Below are 23,185 nucleotides of genomic sequence, written 5' to 3' on the forward strand. Positions count from 1 at the left end.
ATGGAATTTTCCAGGCAAGCATACTGGAGTAGGTTGCTCTTTCCTACTCCAAGGGATGAAACCTGCGTCTCTTGCACCTCCTGCACTGGCAGGCGGATGCTTCGCCCGTGTACCGCCTGGAAACTCCCTGTAGTGTTGCCTTTTCCAGAGTGTCATATAAATACGGAGTCATTCTGAGTAAAGCTCCTTTTACTCAGTGAATATATTTGATACTCATCCATCATATTGCATGTATGAGATGGCTGGATGGCATCACTGACGCGATGGACGTGAGTCTCAGTGAACTCCGGGAGTTGGTGATGGACAGGGAGGCCTGGCGTGCTGCGATTCGTGGGGTCGAAAAGAGTCGGACACGACTGAACTGAACAGAACTTTCATTACTGGATCCATTCACAAGATAAACACTTTCCAGGTTTTAGTAATTATGAATAAAATTACTGTGAACATTCACATAGAGGACTTGTATGAGCAAATACGTTTTTGTTTCTTTGGGGTAAAGTCCTAGCTTTTGGATCAACATAGGTTTAACTTTATTAGAGTATACCAAACTGTTTTCCAGGATGGTTACTGGCAAGGCATGAGAGTTTCAATACTTCAGTCTTCACCAGCACATATTATTTCCTGTTCTGTAAATTTTAACCATCCTAATGGATGTGTGATAACATTTCAATGCAGTTTCAATTTGCATTTCCCAAAAGACCAGTGTGTTGAATAAGGACATTTTTTCATGTGTTTATTTGCCATTTGTGTGTCTTCTTTAGTACAGTTTTCTTTATATCTTTTGGCCTGTTTCATTGGTTGGTATGCTGTCTTATTGAATTTTGAGAGAGGTTTTTTAAATTATTATTCTGTATATAAATCCTTTGTCAAATGTATATTTTTTAAAAGGTTTTCCCCCAATCTGTAGTTTGTTTTTTTTTTCATTTTCTTAATAGTATCTTTTGCCAAGCATAAGTTTTTAACTTTGATGATGCTCAATTTATCGATTTTTTTCATTCCCACATTATGCTTTTGCTGTCTCACTTAAAATATCTGTACATATAAGAATACAAAATTTTTGTCCTGCTCTGTTCTAGAAGTTTCTAATTTTGAATTTTACATTTTGGTTTGTGATCCTGTTTTAGTTAATTTTTGTGTTATGTGTAAGGCATGAATCAAGATTTTTTTTTTTTTTTTTTTTTTTGGCTTATGGATATCCAGTTGTTCCAGCATCATTTGTTGAAAAGACTTACCCTTTGTCCACTGAATTTTCATTGCACCTTTGTTGAAAATCAGTTCTTCATATATGTGTGAATATATTTTCTACACTTGTCATTCTGTTCTCGTGAACTATGTGTCTGTTCTCTGGCCAGTACCACTATCTGTGCATAGTAGCTTCATATGGTAAGTGCTGAAATTAGGTTATATGTCTTCCAATTTTTGTTATTTTTTGAAATTGTTAAGCTGTTCTAGTTATTGTTTTTCCATTTCAACTGAAGAATCAGCTTCTTGATTTCTACTCTTCCCCCTCCAAAAAACACCTTATTAGATATTTTATTTTGTTTGTGTTAAATCTGTAGATCTCTTTGGGTAAAACTGGCAACTTAACAATAATGAGTTTTATAATACAGGAACGTGATATAGATCTCTATTTATTTTGATGTTTCTCGATTTCTTTGATCAGTCACTTAAACATTTCATCACACAACTCCTATGGATATTTTGATAGATTCTTATCTAAGTACTTCATGGTTTTGGTACTGTTATAGATTGTACTTTTTAAAAATGTAATTTTTAGTTGTTTATTGCTAATACATAAAAATAAAATTGATTTTTGTATTTTGACTTGTGTTCTGCAAACCTGCTAGACCCACTTAGTGTCTACGTTTATAGGTTTCTTATGATTTTTCTGCAAAGACAGTCATTTATGAAAAGGGAATTTTATCTCTTCCTTTAGATCTGTATGGGTTGTAGCTCTTTTCCTTTGCATTATTCCACTGAATAGGACCTCCAGTAAGGTTTTGAATAGGAATGGTGAGCACAGATGTTCTTGTCTTATTCTCACTGTTGGGGGAAACACTTATTCTTTCACCACTGGGTAAGGTTATCAATGGCCTTTTTCTCGTTGAGGAAGTTTTCTATTTCTAACTTGATGAAGCTTTCTATAACATTATTATAGTATCTTCTGCCTAGTGTTTTATATGATAATTTATATTATACCATTTGTAGATGAAATTCTATTTTAGGACATTTGAGTTATTTGCTCTAAAAGGTTACTGATTGAAGTTATGATGGCTAAAATCCTTTTTAACCTATCCTTAAATATGAATAAATTTATGAAAGTAAAATTTCTGGTTTAAGACTTTCAGTACACATTGTCAAATTGCCCTTGGAAATGTGCCAAATTAGAGTCCCACCAGTGGAATGTGAATATACCTCGTTCCTTGAATTCTCATCAGTAGTGGAAAAAAAATAGGTGGTATAAATTTTTAATATATGATAAAATAGATTTAATTATTTCTGTGACTCATTCACAGTCTTTGTTAATAATTTAGGAGATTGCACTTATAAATTACAAATAAAATATTAGTCCTTATAGAAAGCATCATATTGTCACAGATAATATAATGGCTTCTTCTTTTTTGTGGTCCTTCTAGGAACTTTTTAGAAAAGTTCGAAGTATCTTAAATAAATTGACACCACAGATGTTCAACCAACTGATGAAGCAAGTGTCAGGACTTACTGTTGACACAGAGGAGCGGCTGAAAGGAGTCATTGACCTGGTCTTTGAGAAGGCTATTGACGAACCCAGTTTCTCTGTGGCTTACGCAAACATGTGTCGATGTCTAGTAACGGTAAGAAGAGAGGAAGGAGTAAAACCAGAAATCTCCAAGAGGTATATTCTCCCCTCACTACATATTCTTCCCAGAAGTGTTAATGGGGCAGAGTAAAGGGGAGAATATATTTTTAGTACATATAATATTCTCATTGTATAAAAATAGCCTTGCTTTTTTATAATGTATTTTAACCTCTGAAGGGGATATGGAGGTAAGACTGAAATAGGCATGTTGTGGTCCCATGCAGAGTGGGGAAGATTAAAGAAGGTTAAACTTTGTAATGTGAAATTTTTGTCATGGGCATCCAATTTTTCTGGTGTATCATCTTGTAGAAATAAAGCAAATGCTTACATTTACATTTAGGTTCAGAATTGGAAGGCATGTTGATTCTAAGTCTAGCCTTTGTAAAAGTGCTAGCATAGTTGTGGTCATAAAGGTTTCAAAACTGATGATACTCTCTTAGATACTATTAGATTTCTTTCTCTTTACATTGTCCACAGCCTGTCAAATCTAGGGCGAGAAAGAATGGGAGACCAAAGAGCTTCTGGTTAGTGTTCATTATCCTCTATTCTGCAGTCATAAAACTGCCATGTATCATCTGTGTTTTCTCTGCCTGTTACCAAGGTACCTGTATCAGAAATGTGTGTCCTTTAACATTTGGGTTTTTTCTTAATTATCACACCTTATTGTCATTGTGCCTATGAAAATGCAAAATTCTATCATTTTATACCAGTGTTTTTGAGTACCTGTGTTAAAAGTAGGTAAGTCTTTTGGGACTTAGGAAAAAGCACATCTTCTGTCTTCAAGGGACTAAAAATCCGTATTGGAGAAAAATAGCATTAGCAAGGAAAAAAAACACTCATAAGGTATTTTGTGATGTTGTAGTGTCTTGGTGTCTGATTGGAGCCTGAAATATCAAGTTGAAAGAAAAGGAAATCACCATATTCCTGGGAAATGACAAACTTTTATGAAGCGGGTAGAATTAGTTCAGCCTGAATGGAGAGGGGTGGCGAGTACAAATACAGGGAAGGAGGAATGTACTCTGCAGGCTCAGGTCTCAGGCAACAAGCATGGCATAAAGGCTCCGACCACTGACTTGGGAGTCTCATAGTGCTATGAGACTATGACAGTTTTAACTTTAAATTCCAACTCTGCCATTTGCTGACTTTGTAACCTCAGAATAGTACCTAACTTCTTTAAGCGTCTTTTTTTTTAAATCTATAAAATCAGATTAGTTTATATAATTTAAGGTTATTATACTGATAAAATTAATTGGAATGAGATTGTGTTTGTAAAGTCTAGCTCAGTTTTAGCCTGTCATAGCCCTAAGTGATTCAGAACTAAATTGGTGGTGGTGAAGATTGTGGAGATCTTAAAATATTAGGTATAGAATGAGGATGATTGTAATGCTTAGTACTACTAGTGATGCTGGGAAAGACTGAAGGCAAAAGGATAAGAGGGCGGCCGAGACTGAGGTGGTTAGATAGCATCACCAGCTCGGTGGATGTGGATTTGAGCAAACTCCGGGAGATAGTGGAAGACACAGGAGCCTGGCTTGTCTGCAGTCCATGGGGTCACAAAGAGTCGGACGCGACTTAGTGACTGAACAACAACAGGTTGTAGTATGGGTAGATGCTTTACATATGTCGTTTTAACACTTACTATAAGCCTTAAAGGCCAGTATTATTAGCCCCACTTTATTAAATAAGAAGTTGAGGCTTAAAAAAGGATTAATAACTTGCTCATAGTCACATAACTAGTAAGTGGCATTGCTGGAACTCAAATCGAGGATTATTTAACTCAGTGACTTGCAATATTGCCTTCTAACGCTCCATATTCACCTGAAAGTGAACTGATCCCTCAGCTCGTGTGTTCTGTTCCATTGTGACAGCCATGAAACCCTGCAGTCAGAAATTAGAACTAGGACTAGATCCCAGGTCTTCTGGCTCATAACTTTATGCTTTTTACCAGTTTTTATTGAATCAGTGAAGGGTTGTGAATTTTTGTTGTTGTTATTTTGTTTCTTTAACACCAAAAAACATTTTGTATTGGGGTATAGCTGATTAACAATGTTGTGATGGTTTCAGGTGAACAGTGACGGGACTCAGCCACACAATTATTTTCATAGAAGAATCCTTTAGATGAAAATGACCCTTAAAGGCCTGGCCATAATACAAGTTAGCTTGGAATGGGAAGAATTCACAGATAAGCCAGCTACTTATGGGTCGTTTGTTGTGACACACCCTTTTATAACAAGAGTTTTTGAACTTTATTGGATTTTTTTAAATTATAAAATAACAACCTATTGGAATAATTCCAACAGAATAGGGAGATACACAGAAAAAGTTAGTATTCTTCCCTTGAAGCCCCAGTCAGTTAAGTTTCCTTTCCTTTCAAGCCGATCACTTCCAATTGCAAGTGATATGGTTGCATTGTTCCATAATTTTCTTTATATTTATAAAATCATATCAAAATATACACATATGTGTAAAGAAGATGTTTTTAATTTTTTGTTTCAATTGAATTATGTCATTATTTTGCATTTTGCTTTCTATCCCCACTTAGTGTGTTTTAGGCATCCCCATAGGTCATTGTAGATAGATTTTACTTACACCTTTTAATAGCTTCATATATCCCATCACACATACACATATAACTTTTTTTCATTCTCTTCTGCCCCTCCCCACCCCGTGTTGTTTCTGGTTTTTCGTTTTGGAGGGTTTTTTGCAACCAGAAGCAGTGCTGCAATAAACAACGAAGTACATTTATTCTTACATGCTGGAGCTTTTACTTCTTTAGCATAGGTTTCCCCCAAAGTTATATACCAAAGGATATTTATTTTTAAACTTTTTTATTGAAGTATAACATAAATACAAATAGTTTGGAAAAGGAAAATTGCTCGTTTCTAGTTTTTGTTAAATTCAGTTCAGTTCAGTTCAGTCCCTCAGTCATGTCTGACTCTGCAACCCCATGAACTGCAGCACGCCAGGCTTCCCTGTCCATCACCAACTCCTGGAGCCTACCCGAACCCATGTCCATCAAGTCAGTGATGCCATCCATCTCATCCTCTGTCGTCCCCTTCTCCTGCCCTCAATCTTTCCCAGCATCAGGGTCTTTTCAAGTGAGTCAGCTCTTTGCATCAGGTGGCCAAAGTATTGGAGTTTCAGCTTCAACATCAGTCCTTCCAATGAATATTCAGGACTGATCTCCTCTAGGATGGACTGGTTGGATCTCCTTGCAGTCCAAGGGACTCTCAAGAGTCTTCTCCAACACCACGGCTCAAAAGCACCAATTCTTTGGTGCTCAGCTTTATAGTCCAACTCTCACATCCATACATGACTACTGGAAAAACCATAGCCTTGACTAGATAGACTTTTGTTGACAAAGTAATGTCTCTGCTTTTTAATATGCTGTCTAGGTTGGTCATAACTTTCCTTCCCAGGAGTAAGCGTGTTTTAATTTCATGGCTTCAGTCACCATCTGCAGTGATTTTGGAGCCCCCCAAAATAAAGTCAGCCACTGTTTCCCCATCTATTTTCCATGAAGTGATGGGACCAGATGCCATGATCTTAGTTTTCTGAGTGTTGAGCTTTAAGCCAACTTTTTCACTCTCCTCTTTGACTTTTATCAGGATGCTCTTTAGTTCTTCACTTTCTGCCATAAGTGTGGTGTCATCTGCATATCTGAGATTATTGATATTTCTCCTGGAAATCTTGATTCCAGCTTGTGCTTCATCCAGCCCAGCATTTCTCATAATGTACTCGGCATATAAGTTAAATATAAATTAATGATTTAAATACTCTCATAATGTTTAATTTTAAGCTACCACATTAGTATATAGTTCATTGTATATCAGCAAAGTGAACATACCTAACTCACTGGTCAATAAATGTAATTGTACCTTTCTTCCTTAAAGATGACCATTGTCCCAATTTCTGACATCATAGCTAACCTACTTTTGAGGTTTGTTTTATTTAACAGTGATTTGTTTTACTTAAAAGTTGGCAGTGGGACTATTCATAAATTTCTAATACAAACCAAATACAAAAATCAAACAGCCATAAAAATAATGAAAACCTAATCTCTTAGTAGAAAAATAAGGCTATCTTCATGAACTTTGGGGGAAAATTTCTTCAGCAAGATACAAAATAAATATAAAGGAGGAAAATATGAAATATGACTGTTAAAATATATAGCCCTTGGTGCAGCAAATGGTGCTATAAATAAAATAAAAAGGTAAAGCCACAGCCTGGGAGAATATATCTAAAATGCATATAGCTGACAAAATGTTAGAATCCAGAGTTGAAGGGAAAAAAAGCAAATCAGTAAGGGGAAAAAAAAGCCCAATATAAAAAATGGACAATTCATAGAAATAAAATCCATTGGCTCATAAACTTAAAAGATACTCAGTGTTATTCATTATTAGTGACAAGAAATGACAAGACACAGTTCTGTGCAAGTCACATCCATGAGATTGAGGGCAAAAAACAAAGATGAGCATAATCACTTTGGAGAGTAATTAGACAACAGTGGTGAGAATGTTCATATGCTATTACCCAATAATTTCACTTCTCGGAGTATATCCCAGAGAAATTCCCATTTGTGCACAAGGAATCATATATTAGAATGTTTTATCTATGTATTGATTTTAATAGTGAACAACAGGAAGCAAGCATAATAAGCCTAAAGAAGACAGAAGAATATACCATAGTTTATTTTAAAAAATAATTAGGCACACAAGGAGAAAAGACAGCATGAATGAGAACCAACAACAAGCAAATGCCCTGTGTTGGGCTCCAGATTCTGGTTTATCAGGCACAGATGGTAAATGAATGTGCTTACATTCAAGGTGATAGATTTGACAATTTCAGAAGAGAAAGTATAAAAAAGACTGAACAGAATTTCCAAAACTGAATATTAAAATTAAGAAGACAATAAAAGGGTTTAAGAGCAGATGAGAGACAGCTGAATAAAAGAATTATGAACTAGAAGATAAGTGTATAGAATCCAGATTGAAGCAGAGACCCCTAAAAAGAAAATTAATGAGAGGTTAAAAGATGATAAAATCAAAAGATTTCCTACAAACCCCAAGCATGACTTTTTTTAAAAAGGCTGAAAGAAAGCTAGTAAAGCTAATTACAGGAAGAAAACGATATTAAAAAGAATAATTTGTCTGCAAGTTTCTTAGGACACAAAAGTCACCATATACTAAAGAAAATGTTGGTAAATCAAACTACATTAAAATTAGCATTTTTCATGAAAAGGTGTCACCGTTAAGTAAAAATGCAAGCCACGTGTTAGGAGAAGATAATTGCAGCATAAAAGTCCAGTAAAGGACATCCCAATTGAGAAAGTAGCACTGACACATACACACCATGGGTAAAACAGCGGACACGGGCAGCCCAGCCTGACGACCCGGGGGCGAGGAGGCGGGTGGGCAGAGGGAGGCGCATGAAGGAGGGTATATATACACATACAGTGATGGCTGATTTGTGTTCTATGCAAAAACCAACACAAGATCATAAAACAGTTTTCCTCCAATTAAAAAAGTATTGAAAAAAACTAACATTAATAAGAAAATAGCTTAAATTTTAAATAGACAACAGACTTAAATATTTCACCAAAGAGGTTATCCAAATGACCAATAAATATGAAAAAAAGTATTCAATTAGATAAAACCATGCTGTAATACCAGATTGCTAAATTTACCAGATGTTTGCAAATAGGTGAAGCAACCAGAACTGTCAGACAGGGCCAGTGGGAATATAAATTGTAACAGTCACTTTGGAAAAGAGTTTAGCATCATCTACAAAATTTGGAGGTTTTTTTTCCCCCCCACTATAACCAGCATTTCCATTCTTAAGAATATATGCAACAGATAAACATACATTTCTGATGGGCCAGGAAGCATATGAAAATGTTTGTCATTATTCATAATGAATAAAAACTTGAAACTGCCCATAAACAGTAAAATGGATGAATTGTTGCACGTTCATACTAGGACAGTCAAACCAAACCATAACTGAGTGCACGTGGCTCTAACAAGAAAAAGCTCTAGCAGAAGAAGCCAGACCCAAAAGAATATGTCATATTGTCTGTTTATTTAAAGTTCAAAAACAAATACGGGATGTGGGAGTGCATATATGGATGATAAAACAAAGAAAAGCAAGAAAGTGGTTATTATAAAAATACAGGATAATGGGATTAACTGTGAAGGCTAGAAAGTGGTAGTGCTTTGAAAGCATTTAAGTGAAGCTCTGGGAGGCTTCAGTGTTCTTAAAGCTAAACTTTGAAAAGAAGAAGAGCAAGCAGTAGAGTGAAAAAGTTTTTAAATGCTCAGGGCCCTTAACTTGAATATTTAGTTTCTTAAAAATGAATGATGAAGGTGCATATGGCAAGATACTAAGTTTTAGCAAACTTGAATGATGAATACTAGAGTGTGTGCTCTTTTTTTTTATACTTTATAAAGGAAGAAGTGGAGTTAAGCTGATTATTTTCAGATGGGATGTCCATGAGCAGTGTTATCCAAAATTGAAATGACAGTATATGTTTCACTAAGGCCAGCTTAAGCAGATTTTTTTTTGCTTTAAGTTTTGGTTTCCTATTATAATGCTTCTTGTGAAATCAAACAAGAAGGATCTGCTCTGTGCAGCCTTTTCCAGTCCTTGACCACAAGTGCTTCTTGTTTTGTTTTGTTTTTTTTTTAACATAATCGTTAGAATGAGAGAAAATGAAGAGTGAATTAAAAATAAGATATTACCCACTGCAGGTATTCTTTCTCTATCCATTATATTCATTAAGTTATTTCAGTAGCTTCACTTTCAGTATCTGTATGTTTTACTGAGACACATCTGCAGGTCAAATTGTAAGATCTTTGGCCTGGTTCATAGTCCTAAGGATGTATAGACCCATGCCACTTCCATGGATTATCATGAATTTGAAGTATTGGAATCTAGTTATAATTGTCTACACAGTCATATTTCTAAATAGTAGTAGTAAAGAATAGTGGGAATCATAGCAGTATTTTGGGGGGATGTGTTACATCTAACTCATTTAATCCTCACAACCATTTTATTATTCCTATTTTAAAACATTTTGTGGAAGTTGGAAAATTGCCTAAATAGGGATTTTATACATATGGAGGTTTCCAATGTTAAATGATAGAACCTTAGTTTGAACAAGAGCCAGTGAAAGTGTTAGTCACTCAGTCGTGTCTTGACTCTTTGAAACCCCATGGATGGTAGTCCGCCACGCTTCTCTGTCCATGGAATTTCCCAAGCAAGAACACTGAAGTGGGTTGCCATTTCCTCCTCCAGAGAATCTTCCCCACCCAGGGATCAAAACCAGCTTGCCTGCATCGCAGGCGGATTCTTTACCATCTGAGCTACCAGGGAAGAATTTGACTATAAAGTCTGAGTGCCAAAGAATTGATGCTTTCGAACTGTGGTGCTGGAGAAGACTCTTGAGAGTCCCTTGAAGAACAAGGAGATCAAACCAGTCCATCCTAAAGGAAATCAAGCCTGAATATTGGAAGGACTGATGCTGAAGCTCCAATACTTTGACCACCTGATGTGAAGAGCCAAATCATTAGAAAAGGCCCTGATGCTGGGAAAGATTGAAGGCAGTGACAGAGGATGAGATGGTTGGATGGCATCCATGACTCAATGGACATGAGTTTGAGCAAACTCTGGCAGATGGTGAAGGACAGGGAGGCCTGGTGTGCTGCAGTCCATGGGGTCACAAAGAGTTAGACACAACTAAGCTACTGAACAACAACCTCAAACAGAGACTTAGATCTCTGGTTTTAAAGTCTCAGGGTTGGTTTTTTTTCTGACCTCGGGCAATAAATGGAGACATTTTTGGTTATGACTACTAGCATGTTAGTGCCTAAAGGCCCAGGATGCTCCTGAACACAAGACAGCCACCTACAACAGAGGGTTGTCCAACCCAAAACATCCTTAGTGTCAAGGATGAGAAACTTGGTCGAGATTGTTGAGATTTTAAGATTTAAGAGAATACTTATTGTCACTGTTCAGAACAGGGTTGTTTTGTTTTGTTGACCATACTGCACAGCTTGTTGGGGTCTCAGTTCCCTGACCAGGGATTGAACCCCCACCCTCAGCAGTGACAGTGTGGAGTCCTAACCACTGGACTGGGAGGGAATTCCCTCAGAGCAGTTTTTAAACCTTTTTTCTGCCTCTTTGTCATTCACTTCTATCACACACCTCCATAAGTCACTTTGCAGTTCTTACCTAGGGGAGGGCTTGAGAATACAGATGTGTGTCAATTTTCCTTGGCATTCTAAGGGATGGTAGGTAGGCTTTCTGAAAAGGAACTCTTTAGATTTACAGAGGAAATTGATACAGTAGTTTTGGCTTTACCAGTTGGTCTTTGCATATCAGCTGGTAAAGAATCTGCCTGCAATGTGGGAGACCTAGGTTCAATCCCTGGGTTGGGAAGATCCCCTGGAGAAGGGAAAGGCTACCCACTCCAGTATTCTGGCCTGGAGAATTCCATGGACTGTATAGTCCATGGGGTCTCAAAGAGTCGGACACGACTGAGCGACTTTCACTTCACACCGTATTTATTGTGTGCACAGACACACTAGTTTAGATTTCTCTGCAGCTGCCTGCCTTTGCCAAGCTCTCCTAAGTGAAACCTCTGGCACATAAGACTAAAAGACATCATAAGAGGTGTAGCAACCTGGGCCTCTAGAGTATGCTGCTGCTGCTGCTGGTTCAAGTAGAAATGACCGCAGAGATCTGCAAGACCTCCTTCCCATACTGTCGCCCGCCAGGCTTCTCTGTCCTTGGAATTTTCCAGGCAAGAATACTGGTATGAGTTGCCATTTCTCATTCAGGGGATATTTCCATTCCAGGGATGGAACCCTGGTCTCCTGCACTGCGGTCGGGTTCTTTACCATCTAAGCCACCAGGGAAGCCCCCCTCACAGACTGCAGGGCATTTAACTAGAACTCAGTACTTATCTTAGGCGGAGGAGAACATCTGAAAGTGAAAATGAAAGTGAAGTCAGTCAGTCGTGTCTGACTCTTTGCAACTCCGTGGACTGTAGCCTACCAGGCTTCTCTGTCCATGGGATTTTCCAGGCAAGAGTGCTGGAGTGGGTTGCCATTTCATTCCAGGGGATCTTCCTGACCCGGGGATCGAACCCGGGTCTCCCGCATTGCAGGCAGACGTTTTACCCTCAGCTACCAGAGAAGCCCCGAGGACATCTGAGTGGAGTGACAAATAAAGAAGGGCAGACACTGGAAATTGCTATCCTGTATCTAAATCTATGCTTAAATAAAATTTTAAATTGGATTATTAGTCCTGTTTATTGCACTGTTTCATTTTAATCAAAATTTAAAGAAAATCCCCAACTTGGAACTCTTTTTGAGCCTAAGTTCCTAAGAGCGGGGCACTGCTAAATTCCTAGCGCCTGAAATGGTTTCTGGTGCATAATAGACCCTCAGACATATGTTTTGAGTGAATGGATAAATGCATGAATGAAAGTATAACTTGAGTTTATTTTGCACCTTAAGACCCTGCTTTTGTTACTTTTAATCTCTGCTGTGGCAGGCACGCAGACCTCAGCTGTAAAGAATGGCACTGTGGGTAAATTTCTGCATTCTGTGTCCTGTTACACCAGATCCAAGACTTTTAATGTTGCCACTTTAATGTGCCACTGAAGGAAAGATTGATGAGAAATGACTTACCCTTTCATAACTTGATCACTCCCTTTTCAGTCTTGTGGACATCCCTAAGTGCTGTATGCCTCTTCGAATGTATCTAATAGAACACGTTTCGGTAGATGTGTTTATCGTACATACAGGTCATGTTAAGTTCATTTTTAGTTGGGAATTTACTGAGGTCAGGACATCACCACTGATAAATGATAGTATGTCACTGTAGACCCAGGAGTTACTGTTGGACAACTGATTCATTGCTGTTCACTTCACATTTTAGAGTTAGTTTGGGCATACCACTTGTTTATATTATACTAGTCATTCCAGACACTTTACCGCAGACCAGAACATGCTTTAAGCAAAACAGCTACTGGGCCATGGATTACCACTGGCATCTTTATCTTCTAGGACAGCCCTGAAAATCCTGAGCATGCTAATAAGCCAGGCCAGGACTTGTCTCCTGTTGGACTTAATTAATACACAACTGCCAGCCCTTGGTGATTTTCAGGGAGTTTGATCCTTTTAAGGAGAAGAAGTATTTACCATCCATACTAACAAATATATTAGCAGTACAAATCCTGTTGTTGGAAGAAAAGGACTGCCTGCTGCTGACAGCGTTCGTATCCAGGATTGCTGGCTGACCGGACGCGGCCAGCCTCACTGCAGTCGGAGATGGACGCTGTCAGCTTACAGTGTAGTGCAGTGGCACGTGGTTAGTTTACTGTTGTGTAAAAATTAAAAGGCAGGTGCCCTCCAGCAAATCTAGCTCACCAAGCAGTCTTGGTATAAAATAGTCCCCATTGACTCCCTCACTTTCTAAGGAATCGTCTCCCAAGCAACCCATCTGAAGCACTTAGTATCTTAGTTTTAATTCCAGACTACTGTTTAATGAATTATAGTTGTCTGAGAGAGAGCTTCTCGCTGTGGCATGTCACCTTTCATTTTTGGTATTATCCACAGTCACATCTTTAAGCATCTACCTCTTCTGTTAGGAACTGAACGTTTCTCTCTCCCCCAATTCGTAGGTTGAAGCCCAACTCTCCATGTGATGGTGTTAGGAGGTGGGGCCTTTGAGAGGTGATTAGCTTTAGTTGAGGTCATAAGGGTGGATCTCCCATGATGGAAATTAGTGCCTTTAATAAACAGGAAGAGGTACTAGAATTTCTTTTCCACCACATGAGGATAGAGGAGAAGGCAGATGTCTGCACAGCAGACATCCAAAGAAGAGGGTCCTCCTTCACCAGGGAACAGATCTGCCTGCACCTTGATCTTGGACTTCCCGACCTCCAGAACTGTGAGAAATAAACATCCGTTGTTTATGCCACCCAGTCTGTGGTATTTCATTATAGCAGCCCTACCAGACTAAGACATTCACTCTTCATGTTCTCACTAACCAATTTTACTGAGTCTCCTGACCAGTCAGGTGTCCCCTGACAACACAGGCTGACTTAATACCATCATCGTTTCATAGTTCTGTTGAATTGAACATCTCTTAAGAAGACGATGACCGTGCATCACTGTTCTCGGGCCTATCCTCCCTGGCCTGTTTCCGTGTTTCCACAGCCCCTGTTAACCAGAACAAGCCTGTGGGGTGTGGTGCAGCCAGACCTTCATTCGTTAGAGACAGACGTGCTTGCGGCCTGTGGTCTCTCTGCTGAGCGTTCCGTTTTAATGCTTCACGTGAACGTGTCTAACAAGCATATGCAACAGGCGCAGGGTCTTCATGTCCCGTACATGTGAACTGTTGCGCGACCACCGCTGTGGGGTAACAGATATTCAGTTCTCTTGCCTTTTGTGGTTCTCTCCCTAATTGCTTTGTGAGCTAACTTAAACACTTTCTTTGATGTTTATGCTATTACAATATAGGTTTCTCTTAAATTTTACTAATAAACGTGTCAGTGCAGCTCCAAATTTAAATATAGCTCTATCAGTTTATAGAATTCTTAGCTGTGGTCTGGGCACTATTACTTGTTTTACTTAGACTGTCTCGTTTAATCCTTCAAACAGTCATACGAGATAGATGTTATCCCCATTTTAGAAAGAAATAGTTCAGGGATGCCAAGTGATTTGGCCCAGGTCACGTGGCAGAGCTGGGATTATGACTGTCTCCACTGCTTCTGTTGCACCAGCTGCTTCATGGTGTCCCTCAGTCTGTAATCACTGGGATGCATCCTTTTGCTGATGAAGGGATTAAGGCTTAATGAGGTAGCTTGCTCACATTTACGTACTGATGAGGTGTAGAGCTGGGATTCAAACCCTGATTTTACAACTCAGGATTCCAGTGCTCTTTCACTTTGAGTGTTCCAAATAAGCCACGTTTAAGTCACATTATTCTCTGTGACTTAAAGCGCTTCCAACAAACCTATTGCATTGGGTGCTTAAAGCTGCACTTGGGTTCGACACAGGGATTGTGCCTCCCTTGTTCGGATGATGAATGAATTTGGGTTAAAAGAATTGCCTTCATTTAAAATCAAGCAGAAAAAAGAAAATCATGTAAGCGAATCTTTTCAATATAGCCTTCTCTACATAAAAGGTATAAAAAGCAAATCCTTTAATACATTTTGTGTAGGGAAATTCTCCCTTGCCTTACATCATTTCTACTTGTTCCTTCCAGTAAATAAAACACATGAGTTGTAGTTATTTGACCTTTCTGACTCATTTTAGTTCTGGTCCCTGTCACTAAGACAGTGGCTTGAATTTTCATATTATCCACATTTTTCCCATTTTCTACATAGTAAATCCATAATTCAGGGAAAATCTTTTTAAGGCCGATAAATTGTGCCCAGATGATTTTTATCCTATCAGTCTATAATGTCCTTAGTGTTAATATAGACAGTGGTGAATATGCTAAGAAGTTGGCAAAAACCTCTTGATGTGTTTATTTGAGTTCCTGTACAGTAGCAAATTTAATGTAACTGCTGAATTTTAGAACCTTTGCTTTGTTCTGGAACCTAACGTCATGCCGAGTGCTCTATTATACAGAACCTCTCAGTTATGGCGCTTCTTTATATTCTGGGTTGTAGATAGTAAAAGATTGAGTCTACTTTTGGCTTCTGCTTTGAAAACCCTTTGCTCTCATGTTTCATTTCTTTAAGGCTAACTAGTACCTGCTCTCAGAACTTCCCTGGTGGCCCAGTCCGCTGTGCTCCCAATGCAGGAAACCTGGGATTGATCCCGGCTCGGGAAACTAGATCTCGCATGCCACACTAAATGTCTTGCATACCACACTTAAGTTTCTGCACAGCCAAATAAGTACAAATAAATTAAAAGCCTACCCTCTTGTGTGATCATAGAATAGGCCTGACTTTGACATAACCTGTTGTCATTTGTATTTGTATGGCCTGAATTTGGACATAGGGACGTGTTAGCTTTCCTGTGATTGTCTGAAAAGAATCCGTATTTGATTTTCTTCTCCTCTAAGTTAAAAAAAAGTGAAATGAAACATTCGGCTCTGGTTGGTAAGAGCTGGCCTTGTTGAATGGTCTTTCGTGTCTCACTGGGAATATGTTGGCGAGTGTGCCGTCAGTTCTAGCACAAATATGCTGTGGTATCGTAGTCCTCAAGTTGCTAGCCATTCAGCCTTGATCAGCAGCTCTCCAAAGTCCATTCTGGTTACTAACTCTTCTGTGAATATAAATACAAGGTATCCCGTTTTTTATTAACTTCTCCCACTAAATCTAGGACAAAGACCACATATTTCAGAACTTTGGGAGCCACTTTGTGATTCTAGGAAAATCATTTTGCCATATTGTCATAGCTGTTCAAAATGGTACTCGGGATTTTGTCTGTAAAACAGAATCTTTTAGTCAGTCACTGTGCTGGTTCACTTTCTTTATTTTCTGAATAAGAACGTCTCTGCATTTAGTTACAAGTAACCTTGAAGGTGAAGCTGTTGCAGTTACTAGAAAACAATGGGTTTGTATGGACATCTTATAAGCGTCTTGCCTCTAACCGGCCCCTTCCCTGTCCTGAGTCTGTGTATCAAAAGAATGTGCCTACGTTGGACATTTATTAGACAACTCGTAGAGAACTAGTATGTTCTTTTGTCACATAAGAAATAATCAATAAACACAGTGTATCGATAGGCAAGTCAGATACTAGCGTTACAGTGTTGTGACGTCCCCCTTAGGAAAAGATGTCTCAAGTATTCCAAAACGTGACCCTCACTCACACGCACTTCTGCATCTTTCTAGAATAAGGATCTCACCTCCAACAGTTTTCCTACGGCCATGAAATTCTCCCCTGCTTCGTTTCATTTTTATTTGTTTCTTGAAACCAAAGTACCTACTGTAGTAGCTTGAAAAACAAAAATAACAACCTTTGACAGTAAAAAGGCCTAGAGCAGTGCAGAGCCATAGTTGTGATAGTATTACAGGGATTTCAGAGTCAGCTAGAGGCACAGCCAGCCATCGAGGATGCGGTCCATTTATAGGAGAGGAATGTGTGTCTTTTCTATATAAAATTTAAAGCTCCTTAACCATTGAAAGCATGAAATGCCTAAAGCTAAATCATGTATCTTTTGTAGAATGCTTACCTGTGGTTCGGTCAGCATTATTTTGCACAATAAAGAAAATAGATATTTTGAGAAAATCATTGGATTTCTTTAAGTAATCTTGCCACTTTTGCATTTTCCCATCTGGATGCAGCTGAAAGTACCCATGGCAGACAAGCCTGGTAACACGGTGAACTTCCGGAAGCTACTACTGAACCGTTGCCAGAAGGAATTTGAAAAAGATAAAGCCGATGATGATGTCTTTGAGAAGAAGCAGAAAGAACTCGAGGCTGCCAGTGCTGTAAGTATTTTCACAGAAAAACCGTGCGTGTGCACTTTGAGTGTTATCAGAATTTTCATGAAGCCGGCTGCCTCATCGTCCTGCTACTTCAGTAGGTGCCTGCGGCCTTTTCTTCAGGTGGAGATATACCGTATTGATGTTTAGAGGAGAGCTTTATTCCTTTTAGTGCCACATGTTAAAACAACTCAACCTTCTAAGATAGGGATTCAGAACCTAGACTTCAGAGAGGTTGCTGAATTCCAGAAATCTCCTGAAATGGATGCGAACTTGTGGGGATAGTTTTATTTTCTGAATAGGTCTGTGGTTAACTGTCAAAACCTCAAAGCCTCTCCCTGACCCGTAGTTTAAACAAGTTTATTTAAACAGCAAGACACTTGACTTGAAGGGAAAATTATATAGGATCATTTCTTCTTTTAGAGTAATTTATCCTTACTTAAATAGAGATTTCCCTACGTGTAACAGCTGCATACAAAAAAGTTATAAAATTGTCACTGGTTTTACAATGGTAAATGGAAAACATTAAAATCCTCCAATCAAACAAGGAGTGCAAGAATTTTTATGCTTTTGTTAGACAATGAAAGCAAAATAATATACTGGAGTATAAAGATAAGAGTTGATGAATATGCCCCTAATGGAGATAAAGGGGATGTTTTCCCCAGACCAGTATGTTTCCCCATCCCATCTTCATTTGATGTCAGTCAAAACATACCATCGTCCCTGTAGTTTTTTTTAAAGTGCACTATGCTTGTGCATATACACCAGTTACTTTATGTACAGTAAAGGAATGAGAAAGGAGAAAACGAAAGAGTAAGAAACTACACTCTAGCAGTCAGGATGTGGTGGAACCAAATTGTGATTTTCTAACAGAGAGTGTCTTTTTGGTCTGGAGGAACAGAATTCTAGGGGTTCCCTATTTAGTAGACACCTACTATCTCCTGTTGGAACACAACAGTTGTATCTTCATCCTCCACTTCCAACTGCTCAGGTGTGTCGTTCACATTGATTGGCTGCCCGTCAGATCGGGGTCGATCTGCCTCACTGACAACCCTGTCGTTCACAATGGGCTTCTATGAGTGTGCTAAGCGGTACATGCCTCTTAATGCTTAACAGCACCTCTGAACTATCCCGCCCCTGCGCTTCTATCAGGGCGCTAAGTGGTGCATGCCTCTTAATGTTTAACGGCACCTCTGACCATCCCGCCCCTCCGCTTCTATCAGGGTGCTAAGTGGTACATGCCTCTTAATGCTTAACGGCACCTCTGACCATCCCACCCCTCCGCTTCTCTCAGGGTGCTAAGTGGTACATGCCTCTTAATGCTTAACGGCACCTCTGACCATCCCACCCCTCCGCTTCTCTCAGGGTGCTGAGTGGTACATGCCTCTTAATGCTTAACGGCACCTCTGAACCATCCTGCCCCTCCACCTTCAAATCAGAATGATCGTTTTTCTCGGGTTTGACTCCTTCCTTGAGCTTTTCGTCAGCAGTGCCAAGCTCCATAGTCTCCCTAGCTGCCGCTTCGTAGGAGGCTTGCCAGGTCTGCACTGAACGAGCACACCAGCAACACCAGCCACACGTGTGTTTTTAGCATCTTTTGAGTAGTACAATCTTCATCATCAAGATTCTGTAATTCTTCCTTATGCAACAGCCAGAGGAGAGGACAAGGCTTCATGATGAACTGGAAGAAGCTAAAGATAAAGCCCGGCGGAGATCCATTGGCAACATCAAGTTCATTGGAGAACTCTTTAAACTCAAAATGCTGACTGAAGCCATCATGCATGACTGTGTGGTGAAGCTGCTGAAGAACCACGATGAAGAATCCCTCGAGTGTCTGTGTCGCCTGCTCACCACAATTGGCAAAGACCTGGACTTTGAGAAAGCAAAGGTAAGACCCCCAAATCTCAGAAACCTCCTGCAGGGACTCTTTGTCAGCTGCAAAAGTTGACTGTCAACACAGGTCTCCATCTTATCCCAGCAGCCAAGGCTGCTTTTCGTTTGTCCTTCTCACTGTCAGTGTTGGGCCGTGGTGCTCGTTACCACGTTTTCATTAAAGTCAGAAGTGAAGAGGGTCCAAAAGTATTTAAAAGCCAGGTCATGAATTGAGATTATTTCTCCTGTGTCCTTTATTTTACAGGCCCTTCATGTGTATATGAATAGCAGTACATTTCTGTGGACAGAAATTTGGGGGTGAGGGGGGAGCTACCAAGAGTCAGGACTGACGGAAGACAAGAATGAAGACCTAGTAGCTTTCTCGTTTATGCTCTAATTAATGACAGGGCTATCTAACCATAATATAAGAAATCATTAAAAATATTATAATTCAAACATAACATGGTACTGTCCAAATAAGGGGTAGGGAAATTAGAAAAGCATCAAAGAAATAGTGTCAGAAATGTTTTTATAACATAGGAATCAGGTAGGGTTATGTTTGGCTGTGACAGAAAACCCAGAATATCAGTGTGTATATAAGACTGAGGTTTATTTCTCACTCATGTAAATGAAGTTCAGGAGTAAAAATTCTAAGGCTGGCCTGGTGGCTGGCTAAGAGATGACAAAAAATTTCAGTTCCTCCAATGTAACATTTTGTCATCCCTAAGGTGTAGCCCTGGAGTAGTTCTTGACATCATAGCTGAGAAGGTTAGCAAAGGGCAAAGGACACAGCCACCTCTCTCTTAAGGTTCCAAGGAGATGCAGTATGACGTTTCCATTTATATTCTGTTGGCCTATAATTAGTCATATGGCCATGGCCTGCCGCCTGGAATATGTAGCCTTTATTTTGGGTGTCATGTTCAATTAAAAATTCTACCACAATGCCTTTTGGCCAAAAGTTGTATTCCTATGCCGTCTTAAAATTCTACGTGGTAAAACGACATTTGAATTCCTCAGCCAGGAATACTAATGATTTTGTATCTTGCAGCCACGTATGGACCAGTATTTTAATCAGATGGAGAAAATTGTGAAAGAAAGAAAAACCTCATCTAGGATTCGATTCATGCTTCAGGATGTAATAGATCTAAGGCTGGTAAGTAGAAAAATCAACCTACCTCTCCAGTCTCTTTTCAGGATTTGGCTTGGGGAGGATGTCCTAGGATTTATATGTATAATGGCTTAATGCTTTTGCCGCATGACTCAGAACATGGATCAACAAACTGTGACAAGAGAGCTATGTGAAAGGACAAAGAGCATGTACACCTGCCTGTCTGCAGCTTATTTCTTCTCTCTATTCTGGTGATCAGACCACTTTGCAATTTTGAAATCAACCATCCTGATTTCAAACTATGGTCATTTAAATTTAATCTTAGCATGCTAAATAATCAAGAATTCTCATCTTCAAAATCAATGTATTTTTCTTCCCTGAGCCTTACATTGTAGTCTCTGAAGTGGTGACGTTGTCTCCCTTGCAGGTGTGTTATAAAGATTCAGTGGTTATCTGTGTGACCAGCTCACAGGAGATGTAGATGTTTTCCTCTCTGTTGTTTTTCCTGTATACTCTCTTGTTCTGCTGCTTTTTTCCTCCTTTGTCATACTAAGTATAGTTTTCACCACTACCACCTTGTCAACTCCTAGAGGAAATACACCGCCACTGACCCTAAGATAGACGCAGTGAACACAGGCCCCCCGCCTACCCTGCCCTGCACTCAGAGCAGGAAGCATTGGTGGCGGCTCTCTATCCTACTCGCTGGGATGGGGCCTCAGGGCCCTTCTTATTAACAGAGCCACTACCCGTTGATCAGAATTTTGAATGCTGATTTAAATCTATTTGCCATTCTTGCCTCAAACGAATATAAGTAAATGTTAAAAATTGCTCTGCCTCTTCCTTCAGTCACGCATATTTGTATCAGATATTGAGACTGTAGCTCAGAAGGGAAGGACTGGAAGAAGTGTCACTTGAAGGAGACAGCTTGTCTTACCCTTAGCAGAGAGGATAACTGGAGCTTAGAGTGATTGTGGCATTTTGTGTAGACACCATAACCTTGATATGCGAAGAAGGAAAATGCTAGTCATCCTCGATGTGGGGCTCCAGTGGAGTGTGGTGTGAACTGAGTAGCAATATATCCGACTGGGTCAAGGCCAAAAGTCCTGACCTTTCTTGATTCCTCTTGTCTTTCCTTTCAAAAGTACAAAGGTGGGTAGGTAGGTGGATGGGTAGACAGATAGTTGGGCCGTTCTTTCACTCTGTGTTTCTATCCACTGGCTTTTGTATAGAGTAACTCAGTGGATTGAGACAGGTTTCAGTATTTAGCGCTAACATCTGAGCTGCACGTAGAGCCATCTGTGAGGTGGTTGAACCTGCCATAGGTCCAGGTTCATGTGTATGCTATGCTTTTCTAGCCGTGAAAGTATAAAATAGATTTTTCTAAAGTTTCCTTTCTATTTTATTTATCTGGCTGACATCCTGATTTTCTCCTTTTATAGTGTAATTGGGTATCACGACGCGCAGATCAGGGGCCTAAAACTATTGAACAGATTCACAAAGAAGCTAAAATAGAAGAACAGGAAGAGCAGAGGAAGGTCCAACAACTCATGACCAAAGAGAAGAGAAGACCAGGTGAGGGGTGGAGTCTACCGGGCGTTAGAGAACTTGGGAGTTTGAGGGATGAATATGTTAAGAATTTTATATTTAGATGTGAAATGAGAGCGGAAAGACTGACCCAAAGAAGAGAATGGTGATTGGTAAGTGAAACGGCGTCACCTGGAGACTGGTGGTTGTGTAAAAACAGAATGTGGGAAGTACATATTATTTCTTTGACTACTCCAAAGTCAGCAATCAGCAAGACTTCATTGAGCATCTTCTGTATACTCAGTATAGGTGAGGGATATAAAAAGAAGTAGAAGATACATCTCCTTCCCTCTGGAAGCCAGAACTAATAAAGGGAATGTTTTCAAGCAAACGGAAGATACTATCAATTATGAAATGTACTCTCCACTCAGGCTGTTAAAACTCAGAACAGGTGGGATAGCAGCCTGGAGGAAAGGGGCACTTGAACTGGGCATTGGTAGATGGCCAGTATTTGGAAAGGATGGAAAAATTGTAGTCATGAAACTAAAGTAAATATATACTGTAAAGAGGAATAAATAAGCCTGATTAGACTAAAATTTCAGTGTTGAGAAGGATTGAAAAAATGCCGAGAAGAGTGGACCCAAATCAGGAACTCGGGCTTGAGCTGACACTGAGGAGCTGCCGCATGCTTTTGAGCAAAGGCGTGATGACAGGCTGGGTGCACATCAGTAAAAGGGGTGTGCTGCTCACTGGAGAAGACGCTGCTGCTGGGAGAGACTGCGGGCAGGAGGGGAAGGGGGCGGCAGAGGGTGCGATGGCTGAATGGCATCACAGACTCCATGGGCATGGGTTTGAGCAAGCTCTGGGAGATAGTGAAGGACAGGGAGGCCTAGCGCAGTGTAAGTCCATGGGTTCACACCGAGGCAGACACAGCTTAGCAGCTGAACAGCGCTGACAGCATTGCTCGTCACATGATGAAGGGTATACCAAACTCAGAAATGCTGTTGTCAGTTGAAATCCTATGTGGAAGGAGGTTAAAACTTGGTAGTGATAAAAACAAAAAGGAAGAAACAGAAAAATAAGGTGAAATAGTAAGCATTTCACACCTGAGAAAATAGAAAATTCTGTAGACTCAGTTTAGGAACATTGAAAGAAGAAACTTTTTTCAGAAAGGAAAGGAAATGATCATTTTTCTTATAAGCTTGTTTCTTCTGAGATGACATCCAAATGGGAACGCTCATCCACTGTGCTATGAAGTGCTCAGATGGTGACCGGGTCATATTAGCATAGAGGTTGAGGGCATAGACTCTGGAGCCAAACTGTCTTGGTGTGAGTTTCAGCTCTCCTGCATCCTAGCTGCGTGACCTTGCACAAGTCACTTAATCTATAAAAT

The 23,185-nt window shown here is 39.6% G+C and overlaps 1 protein-coding gene across 18 annotated transcripts in view; it reads left to right on the forward strand.

Moving 5' to 3' along the window:
* Nucleotides 1-23,185, forward strand: part of EIF4G3 (eukaryotic translation initiation factor 4 gamma 3) — a 353,112-nt gene that overhangs the window by 286,888 nt on the left and 43,039 nt on the right. For 17 of the 18 annotated variants that reach the window (XM_045164652.1, XM_045164651.1, XM_045164650.1 and 14 more), the window contains 5 exons: nt 2,637-2,834; nt 17,148-17,294; nt 18,940-19,176; nt 20,209-20,313; nt 21,708-21,840. In XM_045164652.1, coding sequence (XP_045020587.1) covers nt 2,637-2,834; nt 17,148-17,294; nt 18,940-19,176; nt 20,209-20,313; nt 21,708-21,840 — 820 coding nt within the window. Of the gene's footprint in view, nt 1-2,636; nt 2,876-17,147; nt 17,295-18,939; nt 19,177-20,208; nt 20,314-21,707; nt 21,841-23,185 lie in introns of those variants that run through there. The other variant, XM_044938165.2, reaches the window with a different exon arrangement.

Source organism: Bubalus bubalis, chromosome 2 (genome assembly GCF_019923935.1).
Source record: "Bubalus bubalis isolate 160015118507 breed Murrah chromosome 2, NDDB_SH_1, whole genome shotgun sequence".
NCBI classification, from domain to species: domain Eukaryota; kingdom Metazoa; phylum Chordata; class Mammalia; order Artiodactyla; family Bovidae; genus Bubalus; species Bubalus bubalis.